General features: G+C 33.0%; 1 protein-coding gene across 2 annotated transcripts in view; it reads right to left on the reverse strand.

Annotated features, from left to right (window-relative positions):
- The window catches only part of KCNT2 (potassium sodium-activated channel subfamily T member 2), a 537,465-nt gene that overhangs the window by 366,291 nt on the left and 145,360 nt on the right, over positions 1-25,814 (reverse strand). For both annotated transcript variants that reach the window (XM_074222275.1, XM_074222274.1), the window contains exon 3: positions 23,127-23,226. In XM_074222275.1, coding sequence (XP_074078376.1) covers positions 23,127-23,226 — 100 coding nt within the window. The remainder of the gene's footprint in view (positions 1-23,126; positions 23,227-25,814) is intronic.

The raw sequence follows: 25,814 nt of genomic DNA on the forward strand, positions 1-25,814 counted from the left end.
TTGGAAAAAAACAAATGGAATGATAAAATTTAAAGCTTTCAAGGACCTTAGGACTTCTCAAGAATGATTTTGTCACACCTCATTATTTAACTGAACCAGTACAGTGAGCTGACATCAGAAGTCACATATGTATGAAGTACCACTTCCAGGATTTTAAATGATGTTATTTAACTATACAAATTGATATAAATGAATGAATTAAAAAAAAAACACGTTGCTAAGTATACGAAGATAAATACAAAGTTCCTTCAACAGCATCAATAGGCAACATATAGAACGGAATAGTAGAGAAATTGCATCACTTTCATGAAGTAACATGTCAATTGATAAAGTCTATCTAAAAATAATGTTAGGTCTTATTTGCTTACTGTTCCCAGAATAAGAGGTGGAAATAAAAATTGAGTGGGTACACAGAAAAATGAAAATTGTGAGGATTATCAAGGTAAACTTGCTGGCAGTTTCCTGGTTTAAAAGGGATTCTCATTCATGAAGCCATGCTTTTCTCTCATTCTGACTCAAATGTAGCCTACAACAGCCCAGCTGGAATTGATAGGAGTCCTCTGATCTCCTTTCACACTATGTTTCTACCATGTTTCTTACAACTTATATTGATTGTGTTGTAGGTATTTGTGCCACCTTGTTATCTACTTTATCAAATTATAAGCTCACTGAGGGTGGGGACTCATTAAATATCATTCCATCACCAAAAAAAGAACCCCAAAACTAGTTCGTTTCATGTAAAAATATTTGAAAATATCTATTGAATAGTTTAAGAAATTTGATCTTCTTATATAACTTATTGTTCCACACATTGAGACTATACAAAACAGCAGGATTTTGTTCTATTTTCTGTTTGTTTGATGATTAAAAGTTTTGTCCATAAATTCCTCAAACTAAGAAGATTTATCATATGGTTTTTCAACACTGTTCACTTTCAGCATTGACACAGATAGTACTTAGAATTGGGTAGTCATTAATATAGCTAGTAATTTAAGATGTATTATAATATATTTTAAGTGAATTAGATAATTTAGCATAAATAGTATGCTCAAAATAAAATTTTGGCCATGATGAAATGTTCTTTTTTTAATTTTATTTTATGTTTTTTGTTTTGGCAAGGGAAATGGGGTTAAGTGGCTTACCCAAGGCCACACAACTAGGTAATTATTAAGTGTCTGAGGCCAGATTTAAACTCAGGTACTCCTGACTCCAGGGCCAGTGCTCTATCCACTGCGCCACCTAGCCACCCCCATGATAAAATGTTCTATCAAAAAGAAGGAAGTATATTTGTGAAATAATATCATACCTGCTTATTTTGGAAGAAATAAAATTTTATTTATAATTGGATAAACCACACAGTTCAAGTAATTTCTATACTCAATCTGACCACACAGTTCAAGTAATTTCTGTACTCAAGCTGACCACATAGTTCAAATAATTTCTGTACTCAATCTGGGAAGTGTGCTTTGGTCAGATCCAAAAATTAGATATTTGATATTTGAAATTTCTATACTATAAGTAGGAAATGCACATTTTTTTGGCAAAAAAAAATTCTTTGAATAGGAAGTCAGATGTTCTCCTAAATTACATTATTTACTCTTTTATATTAAATTATCTATAGAATTTGAAAGGAATCCAATATGCATGGTTCTTTATACATAATCATAATCAAAGATTTTTAAATACTAAATGTCATTAAAAAGTTAAGAAGTAATTTGATTCAATCTCCCACCCAATATGGGTATTCTTTCTTTGACATTCCTCCCATAGTCATCTAGCATCTTTTGAAATACTTGCAGTAAAGGAGAATCGATAACCCAGCTCATTTTTGGATCACCCCAAATGGTAGATAAATCTTAAAAAGGTCTTCATTTCTCATATTGTATCAAATTAGATTAAATATATCTGTTATTTTTTCAATTTATTCATATGTTCTAGTTCTGTCTTTGGAGATAAAAAAGAAGAAAAATCTATCTTTTCTTCAACATGTTTATCTTAGAAATTTGAAAATAGCTATTATATCCTATAGAAAGTAAGTCTTTTAATCCCAAGCAAAATAATTCTAGTCTTTCTCTGATGATGTTTTACAGAACCTGTCACCACTCTTGGAATCCTTTTTTTAATGTTATATATTTAATTATGTTTTTTTTATAAAACATGGTTTGCAAACTGAACATAGTTTTTCAGGTTCCATATTTTTTTAACTAGCACAAAATATGAAAACATTCTTACATTCTACTTATCTTTATGGAAGATTTTTATGGAAATGGGTGGGAAGTTGTTTGATTTTTTTAAGATAAAGCACTATTGGATGATAAAATTCTTATCTCAGCTAAAACACAATTCTTAAATATAAAGATTATCAGTTGTGAAATCCCTCACCACACTGATTTACAAAAGATGAATCAGTTGAACTTTCTCAATAGGTAGTTCTCCCTCCTTCCTTCCTCACATCTCCATGTACATCTATCCAAAAGTTGTGTGCTTTGTCAAAGAAAAGAAACTTTATTGGTAACGTAGACCATCTTTTTCATAAGAACATTTATGAAGTCAAATTTTCTTATTAATATTTGTACAAGTGAGATTTCTGACTATATAACAAATAATATAAAACAAAAGTTAACATTTCTGCATTATGATTAAAAGAAAAAATTGAAGTCTACATCTAAAGTTCTTTCTAATGTAGGAAATGTAATTCAACTTAACAAACACTTCTATACAAAGCACTGTGCTAGACTTTGAATTTTATTTATGGGAGGGCGTCTAGTCCTATCATTTCACTAGTGTGTAAAAGTTCCAGTAGGAAAACTCCATGCACTAATGCAAATAAGCAGTTTATCTATAACATAGCTTTAGAAATTTCATTGTAGACTGAATGGTTAAACAATTGTCACACAGTTAATCGGTATCAGAGATAGGAGGTGAACCCAGGATTTTCATAGCTCAAAAGAACTCCTTTCCACAATATGAGATTGCCTTCAAAGTGTTTATTTTTTTTTACTGAAAATGACAAAAGTTGTAATCTTTATATTTGTTCATCTGAGTAATAACTGATAGATAATCTCAAAAGTTATTCCCACAAATATGTAATGATTATTTGAAATATCAAAAGAAAAATTGGTTTTTCAATTTCAAAATCATGTTTAATCCTAAGGGAGCATTAAGAGTTTAAAATATATTTTCAGCTCAACCCTAAAGAAAAAAATGAGAAAATGAACTCCCTCCATTCTCTGATAAATTGGGAGTGGGGAGTGGGATTATGGGCAAAATACAGTACAAAGATTGTCAGTCTTGGTTGATAATAGTTTTTTCAATTTTATTGAACTGATCTTTTTTTTAAGTAAATGGTTAGACAATGCATAAGGAGAAAAAGAGTGATATCTTTGAAAATGAAGGTGATTGGGGTAGACAAGATAGCAGAGTGGAGGAAGGAACAACCATAAGCGCTCCCTCAAACCACACCAAATTCTGAGGGAAACAATTTTCTAGACCAAAACAACTTGGAAGATATGTGGGAAGGATGTTACACCAGGTTTATAGAGGACTCACAGGGCAACTTGGCATTGCCAAAGCAAACTGACTCCAGTCATTCAGAAATAGCTCCTACAGGGCACCAGAGTTGCCTGGGTCCATGGCAGTGGTCATGGTTCAGCCTGGGGATTGGTCAAAGACAATCAGGAAGCTCAACGAGAAAGCTTTGTCACAACAGAGTGAGAGGGGACCCTAATCTAGAGCAGGTCTCAGCTCAGACCTGGCCCTAGGTGACCAAGAGCAGGCTTGGGGAGTCACCTGGCAGCTAAAGAGGTCTTTTTGCTATTCCTGAAGTAAAATTCTGTTTCTTTGCCCATACTCAGATTCAGGTTGCAATATGGGCCCCAGTCTCAGGAAAACGAGTTTTAATGCCATAGAAGAGCAGGGAAACTCCTCATGACTCTAGGGCAGAGGGGAGAGCTTGTGTTCAACCACAGACTGGGGTAGAAGTTAGAAGAATCTCTCAAAAGACCTTGAAGGAATGGAGGCTCCCTAGGGGCCCTCAGCTGAAAACAGCTGAAAAAACCCTGAAAAGCTTTGGACAGTGTGTCCTCCACCCTGAAAGCAGAGCCCCACTTTAAAAAAAGAGATAAAATCAATTCACAGGCTGGGGAAATGAGCAAACAACAGAAGAAAAACAAACCAATCCTAGATAATTGCTTTGATCCTATAGAGGATCAGAATACACACTCAGAAGACAACAAAGTCAAAGCTTCTGCATTCAAAAGCTTCCAAGAAGAATATGAATTGCTCTCAGAGGATGGAAGAACTCAAAAAAGATTTTGAAAGTCAAGTAAGGGAGGTGGAGAAAAAATTGGGAGAAATGAGAGTGATGCAAAAAAATCACGAAAACCAAGTCAGCAGCTTGGTGAAGGAGATATCCCCCCCAACCCCCCCCCCCCAATTGAATAAAATAACATCTTAAAAACCAGTTTGGGTCAAATGGAAAAAAGCAGTCCAAAAAAAGGCAAATGAGGAGAAGAATGACTTAAAAAGCAGAATTGACCAGATGGAAAAGAAACAAAAAATTATCTGAAGAAAATGATTCCTTAAAATGTAGAATGTAACTAACAAAAGCTGATGACTTTATGAGAAATCAAGAAACAATAACACAAAACCAAAAGAATATAGAAGAAAAATGTGAAATAACTCATTGGAGAAACAACTGACATGGTAAACAAATCCAGGAGAGATAATTTTAAAATTATTGGACTCCCTGAAAATCATGACCAAAATAAATAAATAAATAAATAAATAAATAAAAAACCTCCAAAAAACTAGGTTTCATTTTTCAAGAAACTATCCAAGTGGGAGCTAGGTGGCACAGTGGATAGGACACTAACCCTGAAGTCAGGAGGATCTGAGTTCAAATCAGACTTCAAATATTTAATGCTTGCTTAGTTGTATGGCCTTGGACAAATCACATAACCCCATTGCCTTGAAAAAGAAAAGAAAAGTAATAATCCAGGAAAATTGTCCTGCTATCCTCCTGAAAGAGATGTCAAAATAAAAGCAATCAGGAATATTACAGCCGAATTTCAGAACTTCCACATCAAGGAGAAATATGACAAGCAACCAGAAAGAAACAATTCAAATATCATGAAACTACAGTCAGGATAACACAAGATTTAGCAGTTTCTACATTGAGGGCTCATAGGATTTGAAATATGATATTCTGGGAGGCAAAACAGCTTGCATTTCAACCAAGAATCAATTACCAAGCAAAACTGAGTATCCTCTTTCAGGGGAAATTATAGACAATCACTGAAATAGGGACTGTCAAAATGACCTGAGGCGGACAGAAAATTTGATCTTCAAGTAAAGGACTCACATGAAGCATAGAGATGGTGGACTGGAAAGGCTAATTTTGAGGGACTTGATGTTGAACTACTTGTATTTCTGCATGGGAAGATGATACCGATAACTCATATAAGTTCTCATTTATAAGGGTAGTTAGAAGGAGCATATATAGAAAAGGCACAGGAGGGAATTGAATTTGAAGACATAATATATTAAAAAGATGGCGTTAATAGGGGAGAAAGGAATGTCCTGGTAGAGAGGGAAAGGAGAGCTAGAATGGGGCAAGTTATTTCACATAAACAAGGCAATAATAAGCTTTTTGCAATGGATTAAATTACATCATTGGGTACAGTAATCTATCTTACCCTAGAGGAAAATAGGATACAAAAGGAATGGGAGAAAGAGGGAAGTGTAGGTGATAGAAAAGAGGGATTATCATGGGAGAAGGTAGTCAGATACAACATACTTTTGAGAAGGGACAGGGAGAGAGAGAAAATAGAAGAAAATGGGGATGGGGAAGTAGGATGGAGGTGAAATACAACTAGCAATAGTAAGCATGGGAAAATAATATTGTATCAATTTCTCTGATGGACTTAAGATAAAGAATGCTATCCATTCCAAAGAAAGAGCTGGTGGTGTCTGAATGTAGATGGAAGCACACTCTTCTTTTTACTCCCATCTTATTTTTCTCAAGGTTTTCCTTTCTTTGTTGGCGGGGGAAGGGTTATGTTTACTTTTACAACATGACTATTGTAGTAATGTGTTTTATGGCTGCACATTTTTAACCTATACCAAGAAACTGGATTGCTCAATGTGGGGAGTAGGGTGGGAGGAAAGGAGAGAATTTGGATCATCAGATTTTGGAAGTAAATATTGAGACTCTCTTTTGCACATAGCTGTGGTTTAAAAAAAAGCAAAAATAAAAAAGAATTTTTAAAAAAGAATTAATTGCAAAATGCTTTTTATTGCCTCATTGAAAAACAAAAGATATACCTTTTAAATATATACTTTCAGAATCTTTTTTCTTCTAAAGGTATATTTATAGTACATTAGTCAAAAATACAACAAAACAAACTTCCTAATGGACACTGTTTATTTTAAATATAAGAAAATAAATATCTTTTGAAAAATATGTACATTCTTGTTAAAATCATCAAAAAATATAGTGACTAATATTTATAAAGCAATTTAAATAGTACTTCAACACTGGCCATCATATTTACATTTGGGTTTTCTTTTTCTTTCAAGTAAAAAGAAAAAAATGTCTTATCTAAGACATTTTATCAACTGTGTAATCTCGTACAAATAAGTCACTTAAAACTCTCAGTGGTGAAGTAAATTTTTTTAATACTAAAAGTGGCAGAGAATGTGCCAAACTGCATTGGCAGAGGGACTTGTCTCCCCTCCCCTAGGAGTTCCCTTTACTAATCAATCATAAGTCCAATATATTTCAGTATCTCTATTTATGATTTTTTATATTCCTGAGACTTCAAGAAGTTAGTTTATTCAATTCTGTTTTTGTCACAATTTCATGCATTTGAAAGTAAATGTTCATTTGTATCCCTAAATTGCCTGTGTTTGCAAGAATTTCATTTCAGCTCACAAGTCCTTAAGGAGAGGATATAATACAGCAAAGCCTCACTAAACAACTACAGCTTTACTGGATCAGAAGCTATAATTAAATAAATCCCTTTGCTGAGTTAGTCTCATTAATTTTAAATGGACCCATCCAGCCCACTTCTGTTTTTCATTAACCAACATGGGTACCAATAGAACATTTTATTCAAAGTAGAATCCAAAATAATTTTGTTATAGTTTTCTTTGTAGTTGCAGTCATATCATTTTCCAATGTATATCCATTGTGTTTATATGGACTTGTTAAATTAAACCATAGTTTCAGGTTGATTGTATGAATTTTTGCTAATTTTCAAGGATTCAATGAGTGCAATTTTACCAGCTCTTATGTTTTACTTGCTCCCAAAATATAAGTATGATTTTCATTCAGTTCAAACCTAAAATTTTGGATTTGACTGACAACTTCACAGTTTTTACAAATCAGCCAATTTTTAAGATCAGTTTTGTTGACCATAAGACAGGAATTTTTTTTTCTCGACTCTATAGTTTAATGTCGCTGAGAAAGGCACAGTTTCATATGTGAAATATTAATTGCCTTTAGAAATGGATCTTTACTCTCCATGGAAGTGCCTATACAATGTAAGAAAACTACAAGAAACAGAAATACTACAACACCTGGATCATTTGTCTAATACAAAACTAAAAATCTGTATGTGGTTTCATGAAGCAAAGCATTTGGACAACTGCTTAAAGTTTTATGTGCTCGGAGATGCAGGAAATCTTCTAACAGTAAAAATTAGGATTTCCTAAAACATTTGAGGTAAGAAATTGAGAGATACATTCCATCCAGTTCCATAGTATGAAGTTATGCTAGGCACTTAAAATTCAAATGCTCAGTATTCTTTTGACAATCCCTTCCAGGACTAAATTTTTTTGTTGGTAATGGCACTATAAGCAATCTCTCATCAAGAGAGCCTTTTGACTGTCTTTGCTGTTTACCATGGTTGTTCTTTCTTACCACAATTTTTCTTTCACATCCCTCAAAATTCTACCCCATTCCTGTCCATTCTCACTCTGAACATTCTCAAAAGATTGTGGGTCCTTCTTCATGAGAAGATAAAGGCTATCTGAAGTAAGACCTTTAATTTCACTGTATGTTTTATAATAAGGCTACTAAAGGCCGCTGAATTGTGAAAATTAAAGAACCTCTTTCCTCAATCCTCAGGATCTTTCTTATGGAATTAAATATGTGCAAAAATGGAGGGGAATTCTGAAGTAAATTTTTGAATCCTACATTAGTACTGCTTGAATCTTTTCTTAGCTTCACTTTCATCAAATGTTTAATTTATCTGAGGTAATTTCTGTCTCTAGATCTATGATCCCATCATATCATCATCCTGAAACTTTATTTTCCTTAGGCTTCTATTACATGCATCAATTGGTACTGTCCTCTAAATGACTGTATGGCCTTTGGTCTTCTGTTCTTTATACATTATCTCTCTTGGTAGTCTCAATCACTTTCATGATTTCAATGTATTATTTATTAGAAGATATTTTTGTACATACCAGCTAAAATTGTTAGGATAGTTAGTATTTTCCTTAAAATATTAACAGGATCTGAGATTACTTCCAATTTACTATACATATGTATGCATGTATGTAATTGTTTATATATATACATATATATGTTTATATATGTATCTTAAATATAACAGTTATTTGGATATTGTATGTTGTCTCTTACAGTAGACTGTCAGCTACTGGAAGAAAGGGAAAATTTTTTACCTTTATTTTAAAGGATTTTGTACAGTGTTTCAATCTTGGTAAATGTTGCATAAATGCTTGCTGACTAACTGACAACAGAGATAAAAGAGTTGGATGACTTCTCATTCTCTGGTATATCAGGGAGAACTTGGAAAAAGTAAAATCATTGATTTATTGAATGTCAGTGTGAAAAAATCTCAGATATCACTTCCAGCCAAGATGGCAGAGAGAAGACAGGTACAGTTCTAAAATCTCCTGATCTTTCCCCATATATGATATGAAACAAACATCTTAATAGAAATTTGACATTAAGAGGTACAAAAGACCTATGGTAATAGAGGGGAAGAAGGGAGGAGTTGAGAAACACCTGAATCTTCCTCTCATCAGACTTGGCTTAAAGTTCACTTATACACATAGTCTGTTAACTTAAAAAACATCTTACCTTTTAAGTATTAAAAGGGGAAAAGGGGAAAAGGGGAAAAGGGGAGGGGGAGACAGAGAAAAGGGGAGGGGGTGATAAAGGGGAACTAATAGAAGGAAGGGAGGAAGGGGAAAAGGGAAAGGGGGAAAGAAAGGGGAGGGGTGGATCTAGGTGGGCAAACACACTGAAGGGTGTGGTATTGAGAAACAAAATACTGGGGCATACAGATGGGGGAAGGGGAAAAATACAAATGGAGGGAAGAAAACATGGAGGGCAATAAAGAGGTAATAATTATAACTTTGAATGTGAATGGGATGAATGCTCCCTTAAAATGTAAGCAAATAGCAGAGTAGATTGAAAAACAGAATCCTACAATTTGTTGCTTACAAGAAACTCATTTGAAGCAGAGAGATACACATAGAGTAAAGGTAAAAGGTTGGAACCAAATCTATTTTGCTTCAGCTGAAGTGAAAAAAGCAGGGGTAGCAATCCTTATCTAAGACAAAGTAGCTGCAAAAATAGATAGCCTTAAAAGAGATAAGGAAGGAAACTATATCCTCCTAAAAGGTACCATAGACAATAAAGTGATTTCAAAACTGAATATGTATGCACCCAATGGTATAGCATCCAAATTCTTAGAGGAGAACCTGAAAGAATTACAAGAAGACATAGACAGCAAAACTCTACTAGTGGGAGAACTCAACCTCTCACTCTCAGATTTAGACAAATTGAATCATAAAATCAACAAGAAAGAAGTTAAGGAGTTAAATAGATTGTTAGAAAAACTAGATATGATAGACTTATGGAGGAAATTGAATGGGGATAGAAAGAAATATATCTTTTTCTATGCAGTACATAGCACTTACACAAAAATTGACCATGTATTAGGGCATAAAAACTAATGATCAACTGCAGAAAGGCAGAAATAGTGGATATATCTTTCACAGATCACAATGCAATAAAAATCATATGCAATATTGGGCCAGGGAGATATAGACCCAGAACTAATTGGAAACTAAATAACTTCATTTTAAAGAATGAGTGGATCAAACAACAAATTATAGAAAGAATTAATTATTTTATGCTAGATAATGACAATAATGAAACAACATACCCAAATCTCTGGAATTCAAAGTGCCTGTCAGGGGATATATTATATCTTTAAATGCTTACATGAATAAATTAGAGAAAGAGGAAATCAATGAAGTAAATACGCAACTAAAAACATTGGAGAAAGAACAAATTAAAAACCCCCAATTAAATACCAAATTAGAAATTATAAAAATTAAAGGAGAAATTAATAAAATCACAAGCAAAATAAACTATTGAATTAATAAATAAAACTAGGAGTTGGTTTTATGAAAAAACTAATAAAATTGATAAACCTCTGATCAATTTGATTAAAAAAAGAAAGAAGGGAATCAAATTGCTAGTATCATAAATGAAAAAAGTGAACTCACCACCAATGAGGAGGAAATTAAAGTAATAATTCAGAATTATTTTGCCCAACTCTATGCCAATAAATTTGACAATCTAAGTGAAATGGACAAATATTTACAAAAATATAAGCTGCCCAGGTTAAATGAAGAGGAGATTAAATACCTAAACAACCCTATCTCAGGAAAAAGAAATTCAAAAAACCATCAATGAACTCCCTAAGTAAAAATCTCTAGGACCTGATGGATTCACAAGTGAATTCCACCAAATATTTAAGAAACAATTGATTCCAATTCTATATAAATTCTTTTGAAAAATAGGGGAAGATGGAACTCTACCTAACTCTTTCTATGACACCAATATGGTATTGATAGCTAAACCAGGAAGAATTAAAAAAGAGAAAGAAAATTATAGACCTTGCTCATTGATAAATATAGATGCAAAAATATTAAATAAAATCCTAGCAAAACGATTGCAACAAGTTATCGCTAGGATAATACATTTTGACCAAGTAGGATTCATCCCAGGAATGCACGATTGGTTCAATATTAGGAAAACTGTTAGTATAATTAATTTTATCAACAACAGGCCTGTCAGAAATTATATGATTATATCAATATATGCTGAACAAGCTTTTGACAAAATACAGCACCCATTCCTACTAAAAATATTATAGAATGTAGGAATAAATTCACTGTTCCTTTGAATAATAAGCAGTATCTATCTGAAACCATCAACAAGCATTATATTCAAAAGGGAGAGCCTAGAGGCATTTCCAATAATATCAGGGTTGAAAGAAGGATGCCCACTATCACCACTGCTATTCAATATCGTATTAGAAATGTTAGCTTCAGCAATTAGAGATAAAAAAGAAATTGAAGGAATTAGAACTGGGAAGGAAGAGACAAAACTCTCACTCTTTGCAGATGACATGAGGGTATACCTAGAGAATCCCAACAAATCATCCAAAAAACTACTGGAAGCAATTAGCAATTTTAGCAAAGTTGCAGGATATAAAATAAACCCTCATAAACCCTCAACGTTTCTATATATAACAAGCAAAATACAGCATGAAGAGCTACAAAGAGAATCCCATTCAAAGTAACCTCAGACAATATAAAATACCTGGGAGTCTATTTGCCAAGGCAGACACAGTAACTTTTGAAAACAATTACAAAACACTCCACCCACAAATTAAGTCATATTTAAATAACTGGGCAAACATCAACTGCTCATGGATAGGTCAAGCTAACATAATAAAAATGACAATTCTACCAAAACCAAATTACCTGTTTAGTGCCCTACAAATCAAAATTCCAAGAAATTACTTTAATGAGTTAGAAAATATTGTAAGGAAATTCATATGGAGAAATAAAAAGTCAAGAATTTCCAGGGATTTAATGGAAAAAGTACAAAAGAGGGTGGCTTAGCCCTACCAATCTAAAATTATATTATAATACATCAGTCATCAAAACTGTCTGGTATTGGCTAAGAAATAGAGTTGTGGACCATGGAATAGACTAGGTGCAATAGCAGGAAACGTTTATAGTAATCTGCTGTTTGGTAAACCGAAAGAGTCCAGTTATTGGGATAAAAACTCTCTCTTCTATAAAAACTGCTGGGAAAATTCTAAGTTAGTATGGAAGAAACCTACATTAGAGCAATACCTCACAATTTATATCAAGATAAGATTCAAATGGATACAGGATTTAAACATAAAAAACAAAACTATTAGCAAACTAGAAGATCAGAGACTAGTTGACCTGTCAGATCTATGGAAAGGGAAGCAGTTTATGAGTAAAGAAGAGATGGAGAGCATCACTAACATCACTGTAACCAAGATCAAAAGAAATATAGTGAACTGGGAAACAATCTTTACATCTAATGTTTCTGACAAAGGACTCATTTCTAAAATATACAGAGAACTGAGTCACATTTTTTAAATAAAAATGTCATTCCCCAATTGACAAATGGTCAAAAGATATGCAAAGGCAATTTACAGATGAGGAGATCAAAGCAATCCATAGCCATATGAAAAATTGCTCTAAATCATTACTTATTACAGAAATGCAAATTAAAGCTTCTCTGAGGTACCACCTCACCCCTCACAGACTGACCAATATGACCAGAAAAGGATAATGATCATTGTTGGAAGGGTTGTGGCAAAACTGGGAGACTAATACCTTGCTGGTGGAGCTGTGAACTCATCCAACCTTTCTGAAGAGCAATTTGGAACTATGCCCAAAGGGCAACAAAAACATGCATATCCTTTGATCCAACAATACCACTACTGGGTCTATACCCTGAAGAGATGATGAAAAAGGGTAAAAACATCACTTGTACAAAAATATTTATAGCAGCCCTGTTTGTGGTGGCAAAGAAGTGGAAAGCAAATAAATGTCCTTCGATTGGGGAATGGCTTAGCAAACTGTGGTATATGTATATCATGGAACACTATTTTTCTATTAGAAATCAGGAAGGATGGGAATTCAGGGAAGCCTGGAGGGATTTGCATTAACTGATGCTGAGTGAGATGAGCAGAACCAGAAAAACACTGTATAGCCTAATAGCAACATGGGGGCAATGATCAAACTTGATGGACTCACTCATTCCATCAGTGCAATAATCAGGGACAATTTGGGACTGTCTGCAGTGGAAATACCATCTGTATCCAGAGAAAGAACTATGGAATTTGAACAAAGACCAAAGACTATTAACTTTAATTTAGGGAAGAAAAATTGCTATTTTATTGTCTGATCTTGCTATGTCTTACACTTGATGTTTCTTCCTTAAGGATATGATTTCTCTATCATCACATTCAATTTGGATCAATGTATACCATGGAAACAATGTAAAGACTGGCAAATTGCCTTCTGTGGGGGGTGGGGGGGAGGGAATTAAGATTAGGGGGAAAATTGTAAAACTCAAAATAAATAAAATCTTTAAAAAAAGAAAGAAAATATCCCAGATATTATCTAAGCCAACCCATACCTGAACAATATTCTTTGAATGATGCATGAGGATTTAACTGGTCTTTTCTTGATAGAAAAACAATGATCACCACAGTCAACCCTCAATATTTTGGTAACTCTATAAGATTTGATATAAAGTGTTTATCTATCCTTAAGATTCTATAAAAATGCTAATTATTATTATCATTATTTATTATTATTATTACTATTATTGAAAAGAATATTCAAAAATCCTAACCAAACATGTCTCCTTGTCACTGCTACATAATGCCCAAAATTCTTTTGTCTCAGGACAAGTAAAGCAAGTCTAATTGCTTTTCTGCCTGACAGTCCTGCTTATTCCAGAAGATAAGTATCTTGACATTTCTTGAAGACATCGTGATTCAAGGGAAAAACAAAAAGAAAGAAAAACCTGACAAGCCAATAAAGAATCCAATTGTGTCTGAAAATTGTGGGATATGAAACATAAAAAGGAAAAGGAAAAGGACAAATGAATAAACCATTTCTACAGTTTGTTATATTGAAGGCTTCTCCCATTTAGGGACTTCAAACTAAAAACGGAAGGTGAGAGAACCGATCACGTGTAATTGCTTAGATGGACAAGTCAGAGGATGACAAGCTCAACATAGGAAGAGAATATTGGTGGAAAGTATCCAATAATTCTCAAAAGGCAAAAGGAAACAAAAAAGGGGTAATAATACTCATGGCTTTATAAGCCTATAATCCACTGTGTTGAGTATGGGTAATAAACAAGGTGAAGTATCTATCTTAATGAAAGAAAGGCCTATATTATAGGCATCACTAATACTTGAGTAATACTTGAGTAAATCTGATTTGAATACTACAATGTCAAAAGAATGCCTCAGTCCAATGGTTGGATTCAGCCAGTTTGCACTGGTTCAGCAGAACTGATACCTAATTATATGTTGAGTTCATTGAATTGATTGTTAATTTATTTGAATCCCATCACTGTCTCAGTCCAATGGTAAAGAAAATGAAAAGCATAATCATGTATCAAAAAGATATTTTATATGAGAAACAATCAATATTAGATATCCAGTAAGTGTCAGATATTGCAGATACTGTGCTAAGAGTTACATATGAAAAGGAGCAAGAGAATGCCATTGTGTGAAGATTAATGAAGCAAGTGATACAAGTTATGTCCTTGTGAGAATACATTGTAATATCAGAGCAATTAAGTAGGATAGAGTTGGATAGAGTACTAGGTATGGCATGAGAACGACTTAATTTCATGAGTTCAAATCCAGTCTCATGCACTTACTAACAGTGAGGCACTGGAAAAGTCAATTATTCATTTTGACCTCAGGTTCTCATCTGTAAAATTGAGTGGGAGAAGGAAATTGCAAACTACTCCAGTACCTTTACCAAAAAATCCCCCAAAGGGGATCAAAGTTGGTCATGATTGAAATAAACAATAATTTTAACATCAAGCCAAAAAGGAGAAATGGGTGATGAGTTCTAGAAGCTGACCATAAAGTTGGCATAGAATCAAGTTAAAGTATCAATGGGGGACTTCAAATGTCTATCTATTGAAGATATAAGAGTTAGCTAAAAGCAAAGAAACTAATGAAGGAAATTATTATTATAATAGATATGATCTGACCAGAAAGATTTAGTTATAGAAGTAGAAATAAGAGTTTTAAGAAGATGAAATGAATTCATCTTTGATTTCATGATCAATAATAATGGAAACATCTAGCGTCATCTGAAACATGCCCTACTTTTAGAGAAAGGAAATTTCAGCTTTGAGAGACTGAGTTATTTTATTTAGACTAGGTGTCTACAGAGTTCTCAAAAGGAAAATTCTCATGACACAACACAGTGTTTCAAAGAAATTATTGTGGAAGTACATAAAATTGGTTGATAAACCCTCATTTTAAAAAGTAGATAAATGAAGAATTACAGAAGTGGCAAAATGTCAGTAGAATGTGAGATCCTTGAGGATAGGGACTGTTACATATTTTTGTCTCTTTATTCACCATTCCATAATATAATTCCCTTGTACTTGTAATAAATTCTAGTTGACTAGCTCAAAGACACTTAATAAATGTTTGTAGAATTATAGTCCTAACATAATGTTAAGAAGATAAACTCCAAACTGGAAGAATCTTAGAATCAAAATTAAGAAAATCAAATTTTTCACTGCTTCTTTTTTTCTCATAAAGGAGAAAGATCTTCAGGATGGAAATAGAGATTGGAAATAGCTAATTGAAAATTGAAACCAACAATAAAAGGAGATAAGAAAGCACCTAATAGCAAAACTGACTAGCATCAAATGAGTTGCATTTTCTGAAGAATGACACCCTTAGAGATGTGATTACTAAACTGATGTTTAGAATATTTGAAAAACATTTGTCTTAACTTGGATGATGGAGATAAGTTTTATTTAGTAAAAGACTAGAATGTCTTATCAAAGAATATAGTTTGCTTACCATATTCAGTGAGGGAATTCTGACTCTAGTGTAACTACCTTTGTGATCTTTGGGAAACTGGAAAGTCAAAAAAATCTAGGCTTAAATTCTACCTTATGTGGTTACTACATTTATGACCATGAACAGGTCACCTACCTTTTTAGAGTCTTTGGAGTGATATGTATAAAATTAGAGATTTTACTTTACTGCTAAAGCTCTTTTAAGCTTTATATTTATGAGTCAATGATCCTAAATAGTAACTACTAGTCAGAATAAGTGATTTGAAATAAATTATTCCAGAAATGTCAATTCATCTTGTTGATAAGATTCCTAAAGGAAGCAGATCCAAAGAATGCTAACTATAAAGTATTCCTACACCACAAAAGCAAGATAATTGACAGGTTCTAACTTACCACAATATCCAGTAATGGGAGGTGGTTAGATAAGGGCTATATGACAGCAGACTTAAATGACCACAGAACTGCTTAACTGCTCTGATTTTACAATGTATTCTCACAAGGACATAACTTTTATCACTTGCTCTATTAATCTTCACCCAATGGCATTCTCTTGCTCCTTTTCATATGTAACTCTTAGCATAATATCTGACACTTACTGGGTGTCTAATAGTGATTGATTTCTCATATAAATATATCTTTTTGATACATGATTATGCATTTCATTTCTTTTCCATTTGACTGAGGAAGTGATGGGATAGTCTAATCCAAAAAATAGCCATCAATGTGAACCATGTGAACCATGAAAGAGATTCCTAAAGAACTACCACGAGGTTCTATCTTTGATCTTTTGGTATATAAGAGATTTATCAATGATTTGGTTGAATATATGAAGGGCATGCTTCTCAAATCTAGGAATGAAACACAACTGAGATTTAGATGACATATTAGATAACTAAATTGGGACACATTTTTTTTTCACTCATTCCATGTATACCATTCAATCAAAATTTGGGTAGCTATGTTGTCCATTGGCATATTCTTCAATAAGTTCAGAAAGATTGAATAACAGTCTTTTTCTTCTCTTTCAATTCCTGCTCTTTCAAGTATACACACACACATAACACATATATACATACACATATACATATATGTTAATATTTCCTCAAAGATTCTAACTTTTCAACTAACTCAATTCCTGTGACTTATTCAGTTTTGATCACCTCATTTATACTGAGAAAGTCATATCTATAATTTTGCTGTCATTCATACATAAACCATTTTCATGTTCATGAACTAGGAATTGTTGCTCTGTTATCAAAATTTCTCCTCATTCCACCTCTCTCTCTGCCTTTCAACTCCAAAGTATCTTCTTTGTTTTCACCAAGATCTCTAATCCTTGTTCCCTTAGATCTTTCCCAGTCCATCACTGCTGTATGTTCTACACTCTTCTCACTTTCTCATTTGACCCTTCAGTGATTAAATTCAATTCTACACTACCCTTGTTCTGGTTAATTGCCTACTACTTATGTCATTCATTTTACCATGCGAAGTACCAGTTGTAAATTACTCCCACGCATTTGCTCTCTTTTTTCTTATTCATATGTTACTGATTGAAAATGGAGAAAAATCACCAAACATGATGACTGGGTTCAATAAAGATTTGTTACATAATCTCATCTGGGCCCTCATCACAGAAAGGCAATTCTTTTATAAACTCAGATTCAATATCCTATTCACTAGCAGCTTTTCAAAACTGTTTCATGTTTCCTACAGTTTCCCATAGTTTCCTCTCCTGATACATTTTCCTGTAAGAACCTTAAAAACTGAGGTCATCCATTAAGAGCTTCTCCCCACCTCTTCTTTATTTCTTATGATGCAGGTGCCTTTGGCATTTTTTTTTGAATGAAGAGCTCATCCTTCTCCTTACCAAGGAAAACATATGTACATTTTTCTCTATTTATTCCATCCTTTCCAGAGAATTGTTTCTTTTTCATTTTTCTTCACTCTCCTTGTCTACTGAATATTCCCCTACAGCCTACATACATGCTCATATCTCCTCCATATTAAAAAAAAAACTTTCACTTGATATGCTCACTAGCATTCAAAAATATCACCTCCCCCTTTATGGCTAAATGTCTTCAGAATTCTATATAAAATCCAGTTGTATAATTCATTTGCTCTCCTAACCCTCTATATTCTAGCTTTTCACCTTATTATTCATCTGAAATTAATTTCTCCAGAGTTACCAAATGATCTTTTAATGAACAAATCTAAGGTTTTTTCTCAATCATGCTTCTTGATCCTTCTGTAGTATTTGACACTCTCAGTCACTCTCTTCTCTTTGAGAATCTTTCTCTAGGTTTTTAGGATACTACTCTTTCCTGGTTCTTTTCCTCATCCAGGTCCCACCCAGCATAGGTGTCCCCCAGGCCTGTCTAGTCTTCCTCTCTACTTTTTTCTTTGGTGATCTCATTATCTCCCGTGATTCAATTATCATCTAATGACTCTAATCTTAGCCTGCTCTAAAGTCTCACATCTCTTGTCACCTATTGGTCATCACAAACTAGATATCACATAGATATGTTAAACTCAACAGGTCCAAAACTGTCTTGGTTATTTCCCTCATCCCTCTAATCCTGTCCTCTTGCTAACTTCTCTATATATCATCACAATTAACCTCCCAGTCACCCAGGGTAAATACCTACATATCATTCTCACTCCATATTCTTTATGACACATGCTATATCCAACATGTTGGCATTTCCTCTTGATTTGTACCCTCAGAGCACTGATTGTACATACCACTTTCCTCTAATAATTCTATAATCCCAGTGTATACCCTCATCACATCACAACTGAATTAATGCAATAACCTGCTTCTTGGTCTCCCTTACACAAGTCTCAACACTATAGTTCAACTACCAAAATGATCTTATTTTAAGCACAGGTCTGACCATATTACCTCTGCACAATAAACTCTAATGATTCTCTGTCAACTATAGGATGAAATTTAAAATCCTATGTTTGATATTCAAAAAATTGCTACCTGGATCATTCCTAATCTTTCTGTTTTCTTCCATCATATTCATTTCCATGTACTCTAATATTCTATGACACTGAACTCCTTGTGCCTCATGCAATGACAAGACAAATCTATCTGTCAACTCTGGGAGATTTCATTGTCTGTCCTCCATGCCTACCTTTCTCTCCCTTCTTTTTCTCTTGATTTCCTTCATTTCCCAGTTTAAAATCTTACCTTCCTATATGGAACATTTCTTGATCCAACTTAATGTTAGTGAATTTCTTCTGTTGATTATCTCTCATTATTTCTCTATATGACTTTTTTCATATTTATTTTTATTTTTATTTATGAGTTGCTTGAGAGCAGAGATTCTCTTTTCCATTTTTTATGTCTGTTGCTAACTGTGCTAACTGCATAAATCAACAAAACTAATAATAAGAAAATTTAGGATTAAATATAAGATCTTACATCAGGGTTTAAAGTTCAACTTCATAAGAAGATGATGGAGGAGATGTCCCTAGACTTAAGTTGAAATGAAAAAGACATTAGAATTTTAATGTGATGAAAATTAAATGTGAGTCAATAATGTGACTTGGTGAAAAAAAGTTAATATGATCTTTGACTGTGTTAATGGAAATAGTGTGCAAAATGAGCAAAGTTATTATACTATTCATATGTAAATGAAGCATTTCAAAGAAGGGGATAACTAGGAAAGGTTTTCAACATCCATATCTGCCTAATTTTGGCTTGTTGTCTTTAGCCATAGAGCTAAGTATATATATATATATATATATATATATATATATATATAGAGAGAGAGAGAGAGAGAGAGAGAGAGAGAGAGAGAGAGAATTTAAATTTGCTGTACAGAAACACACAATTTTTCCCATTCCATGTAATCTCTCCATTAAAATCAAATATAGATAATTGGTATAATATGTAGCTAGAAAACTTCAGATTATAACATGTACATGTGACTGAGAATTGTCATTATTCAAAAGACTCCCTATACAAATATGTTCCTGCACCCTGGAGTCTTTATTTGATTGGAGCTATATAAAGACATAAATAGCTCTAATACAGAGCTCATAAGAATGCCTGGTTCCCACAGGAAGTCCCAGATTTAGAGTCAGGGGGTTAAAAAATGTTCTTAACACAAACAGATGTTTCCTGCAGGCGGTGGTAGCTGACATCTACATACTGTCAATTTTGACAGCTTCTCCTATTAACAACTTGAAAAAGGACCTAGACAGATCCCTAAATAATTTATGTGATACACTGTTAGACTGACTAGCCAAAAAAATGGTATAATTATTTCACTAAAATTTGTCATTTAAAACAGCTATCTTATGGAGGAATGTTATACAATGGATTTATAATAAAATATTTAATCTGAAATCAATCATCAAGAATTTTTTACTAGGTACAGTTAGATGATACAGTAGATAGAGGAACAGGTCCTGCCTGGAGTCAGGAGGACCTGATTTCAAATCCAAACTCAGATACGTAATACTTATTAGTTGTGTGACCTTGGGCAAGTCACTTTAACCCCATTTTCCCCACAAAAAAATTATTCCATTTTTTCAATTTGACAAGCATGCAAGATTTGGTAATTTAACACTATTGTATCAAATACAATTGTATTAGGGCCTATGGTAGCAAAGACAAAAATAATTTAGCCCTTGTTCTCAAGCACTTTATATTCCACTTGAGAAAACATCCAAGTTATTCTAGGGGAAGGAAGACAACTAATTAAAACTGATTTCACAAAGGAGCTAGTATTAAAACTAAGCCCTGAAGAGAAGTAGAGATTTCAGTCTAAACAGGTAAGGAGGAATTATATTCCAGGATTGGAATATAGGCTTTGTAAAATGTAAAGCCTTGGGAGCAGTTCATGAAATGTAACTTATATAAATGGAGCAACAAGTAAGCTAGTTTCTTTGGAGCATAGACTATGTGAAAGGAAATAACATAAAATTGGTCTAAAAAGAGAGGTTGGAACCATATTGTGAAGGACTTTAAAAGATCACATTAAGAATTCATTTTTAACCTAAAGAAAGGTACTAGGAAGTCACTGAACTAACTATTCAAGGCAGTAATATGGCCAAATCTATGCTTTGGAAACAGTAATTTAGCATCTATATGGAGGACAAGACTGAATGCATTGAAATCAGTTATAAATAGTCTAACCAAAATGTGACAAGGGAGAAAAGGGGATGGATGCAAGAGATACCATGGAATTAGAATCAATGAGTTCTATCAATGACTGGATATGGCAGAGTAAGTGAGAGCAGAGTTGTGTGGGAGGTTATGAATCGATGTGAGTGAATGGGTTGTAATATTCTTGGTTGGAACAAGAAAGTTATAAGTACAAGGAAATAAAATTAGTTCTTATAATGGTATTAAAATCATAAGAATCTGACTGTAAACAAATGTAGTCCCAACACCTCATTTTACAGATAAAAATAAAATACAGAGTTACTTGCTCCTTTATTATAGAGTTAATGCATAACAGAATTTAACCAACATTCTACTGACTAAAAATCTAGACTTCTTTTGCTGGCATTATTTATTAGAAATCCTGATAAAACTACCCAATAGTCAATTGGGAATGTGCACCTACAACTTATGAAAACTGAAGACTGGATATGCATATTTGAAAATCATCTGCATGGAGATGATAGATAAATAAAAGGAAGATCACTAAAGACAGAGGGGAGAGAGAGAAGTGGAGAGAGAGAATGAGACTGACAGGTAGACAGAGACAGAGACAGAAAGAGAGAATACATCAGGCATATAGAATCCAAGCATATAATCGTACTCAAGAGAACATGGACAATAATCTAATAAAGACTGAGAAAGAATGGTCAAACAAATATCAGGAGAATAAAAAAAACCATTAATCTGCACTGCATAAACCAACAGTTTTCTAATTTATGAAGAGATAAGAACTACCCGTCACTTAATAATTGAAAAGATTTAAACTATATCCAAAGACATAGGTGAAGTGATACAATTCAATTCACCAAGCAGTTACTAAATACCCATTATTATGGAAATATTTTGCTTGAAGGGGAATATAATGATTAAAAATATAGAAATTACAGTCCCTACACTCAAGAAAGTTATGCTATATTAGGCTCAGTTTATCTTAGATCCTATTAAGAAATCCTATTTAATATATATATATATATATATATATATATATATATATATTAGGTTTCCTAGTTTGAAATTCATTTTAAGACCTGCATGATAGAAAAATGAGGGACCTAAATTTAAGACCAAGCTCTATGATGGAGGAGATCAGCTCCAACAATACATCTAATTATATCTGTAATCCTGATACTCAAATTGAGTGAGATTAAGATTTTTATGTTTCTTCTCTCTGCCAACCTTAAAAATTGAGGAGTCAGAAATAGTATTGTGAGTTTACTGGAGAAACAACTAGAATTGAACTGTAGGACAGTGGGCATGCAAATTTAAATAAAACTAATAAAGATTGAGCCTGAATTTTTGAAAGGACAGGAATCAATCTTGTGGAGAGCAGCTGCAACAATAAGAACAGTAGGGAAGAAGAGCCCTTGGAAGTGTTCACAGATTAATCTCATATTGGCTCAAGGACCCTAAGGTCTTTTGCTCTTACAAGTTAACAAGGATTTAGGACTTCTGTAAAGCTGTAAAAACCTGTGCATGAAGAGCTAGAGGTCAGTTTCTCTGAACCTTGGAAGACAGAGCATAGAAAGTCAGCTTCCACTTTTTCAAACCTCTTGTACTTTATATTTAATGAGTCAAAGAAAGTACAAGAAAACAAAGATAGAGGTAGAGTCAAGGAGACCTAGGTCCATGCCTTTCCTTAAACTAGCACTATCTGTGTAACTATGGGTCAATCATTTTAATAAATTTCAAAGTGCTCCAGGAACTGTTTTATTTTTTGCAAACCCAGAGTTCCTAGAAGGGGTAAAATCAAATGTCAGATAGATACACATGTCCCACAAATAATGAAAAGCATCTAAGAAAAACCACAGCAATTATTATTATGCTATGCCTACTAGATCAAATTAATTTATTTTAAAAATATTTTCTTAATTTTTTAACTTAATCTCTTAACTTAAATTCTAAATAGCATAAAGTGATAATAATAATATTGTGTTTCTGAAGAATTCTAAGAAACAATTTAGAAGGGTAAATTAAAAAAGAGAAAAGGGTTACCATTTATTTCCTTGTGGTGGAGGATCCAGAAGTACTCGAATTATATATAATAAACAGCTTAATACCTTGAGGGAAAAATTGAACAAGCGAATTCTTAGACCTTTAACAAAAAAAGAAAGAGAAATAAGTTTTATTCGAATTCAAATTCTGGCAAAAAAAATCCTACAAGAAATATGTCAAAATATCACATTTAAATAGAGTGCTTACATTGATTGATATTTAGAACCTAAAAGTACCCAAATACTCAGAAACCTTGGTGGAATACCTCTATGGAGATGAATTTCAATTACCCAAAGGTTTAGAAATGTTAGTCTAACAGAACAAATGAACTACAAATAAAAGATGAAGTTACCTGCTGGGATCAAACCCAGACTCTGAATTTTGACAGCATAAAATCCATGTTCATCTCAGATGATTTAATGTTTTCCTGAATGATTTAAGGGAAGCTATGCACATGACCTTTTAAGACTTTTAAGGCTGAACTACCCTTTGGAAATTCAATAGACTACATTGAATATAATTATCATCCCTATCATTCTTATGGCCCATATTTATATAATACTTTAAAATTTATAAAGCAACATACATATACACAACCATGTATTCTCATATAATCTTCCCATAAACACTTTAAAAGAAAGTTACTATTATCTTCTTCATAAATAAATAAAATGAAGCTGAAGAATTGTCCAGTCACCCAAAGAGTGGAAGTCTGAAGCAGTGTAGGGACACAGGATTTGAAGTCTTAAGTCTAACATCAAAATATTACTTAATTTTTGATACTGGGAAAATTAGATGTAAAACAACTGCAATGTTCTATCTTTATTAATTTGTTTTCTTACCAGAATTCACTATTTTTTTTTCAAAAATAGAGGGCTTTGTAGAGATCTCTTCTAGTACATGGTATATGTGAATAAAGTCTTTGATTTGCTACTGATAACAAAGATGCATATAGTTTTAATATTTAGGAAAAAACGCCTGAATGTTTCATGAACTAAAATGACTCTTCCTGTATCTGATGATATCTGAGTCATCCAATGGGAATAATATTTGGTGAAAGACTTCCCCAAGTTGGCAATGACTGTTAAAATTAGGCAACAAAATGAAAAAATACCACTTCTTAAGTTTTGTAGGTGTGAAAAACTGTGAAATAACTTTTTTAAGTTGTAAAACTGAATGTTCATTTATTTGTTTAAATTTATTTAATTACTTAAAATTAATTCATTTAAAAGGGGTTCTATATTAAAAGTTTGAGAATATTCTCTAATATACATTTTTCTTTAGTTTTTTCCTCTTTCCTCCTCTCTAATTATAAGAGCTACTTCACAGGGTATGGAAGAATCTGGTCTTTGAAATGACTTTTAAAGAAAGAACTAGCTGACTACCAATGAAAACTCCATGATAAAGTAAAGATATCTAAATAAATATAGAAAGAGATATATTTAGGTATATATTCTTGCACATACATACATGTATGCATATATACATACATATTTGTAAATGTATTTACATATAGAAAGATGAATGAATGATTAGATGGATAGATAGATGGGTATATGGATATGTATAGCAATATCACTTATTTTTAATAATGTTAACTAAAATCAGATTAAAATAAGTGACCAAATATTAATCAATATATAATGAAGAACTTAATTAATTTCATCACTATTGATCTTTTAAATATACTCCCTGGTCAGAGAGGAATTAGCATTCAGTATTTCAGGGATTAAGTCCCTTGCTCCATACTGGTCGGAGAATATGGTGTCACCAGCCATTTATCTTAAGAGCAACTGCAAAGGTAGCTTCTAGATTGGAACCAATTATTCATTGGCATAAAGCATCACTATCTTGAAGCAATATCAAATGAAAAAAATATATACAATGAGTTATTAGCAATAGTCAATAAGCAAACTATGTATTGCAATACATAGAACTTTCAAATTAGGAAAACCTGATTTGAAATCTTACTTAAAATATTTAATAGTTGTATGATCCTAAGCAAGCCCTTTAACCTCTTGGTCTCACTTTCCTGTAAAATGGAGATAGTGACAGCAACTATCTTACAGGTTTCTTAGGAGGAAAAAAATCAAATAACATAGTAAAGTGATTTTTAAACTAGTGTATAAACTCTGAACATTAGCTAACTAGCTAATAATAATTTGTTAATAAACAGGTCTATGTCAGACATCGAGATTTTGAATGGTATAAAAATGAAGACAACTAGTCAGTGTCAGGAAGATATAGGTTGAAGTCTTGATTGGCAAACCTTAGTTCTGTGACCTTTAAGCAAGTTATCTAACCCCCAGGGACTCAGGCAACATTTAAGGCTCTAAATTTTGGAAGATTTGCTGAACTACATTGTAGAGGGAATTTTCTCATGGTGATCTCCTGATACCATTAATATCATAGATCTAGATGAATCTATAAATGAATGCATGAGCACACATATAATATTAGAACTCACACTAGGAGCTTTAATTACTGAAATATTGGATGAACTTTGTAATAGTTTCATTTAATGCATAAAGCATTCCCAAAGCTTCTACCTTGTGCATATCATGAAAATAAAAATCTGTTTTCTTCGCATTTATTGTCAACAAAGTATTTAATTGTCTCATTCGCTATCATCTTTGTAACATTCCTTAGATGACTGTGATACTGGCTTTTGAACACTATATTCTGAAT

Source organism: Macrotis lagotis, chromosome 2 (assembly GCF_037893015.1).
Source record: "Macrotis lagotis isolate mMagLag1 chromosome 2, bilby.v1.9.chrom.fasta, whole genome shotgun sequence".
In the NCBI taxonomy this organism is placed as follows: Eukaryota; Metazoa; Chordata; class Mammalia; order Peramelemorphia; family Peramelidae; genus Macrotis; species Macrotis lagotis.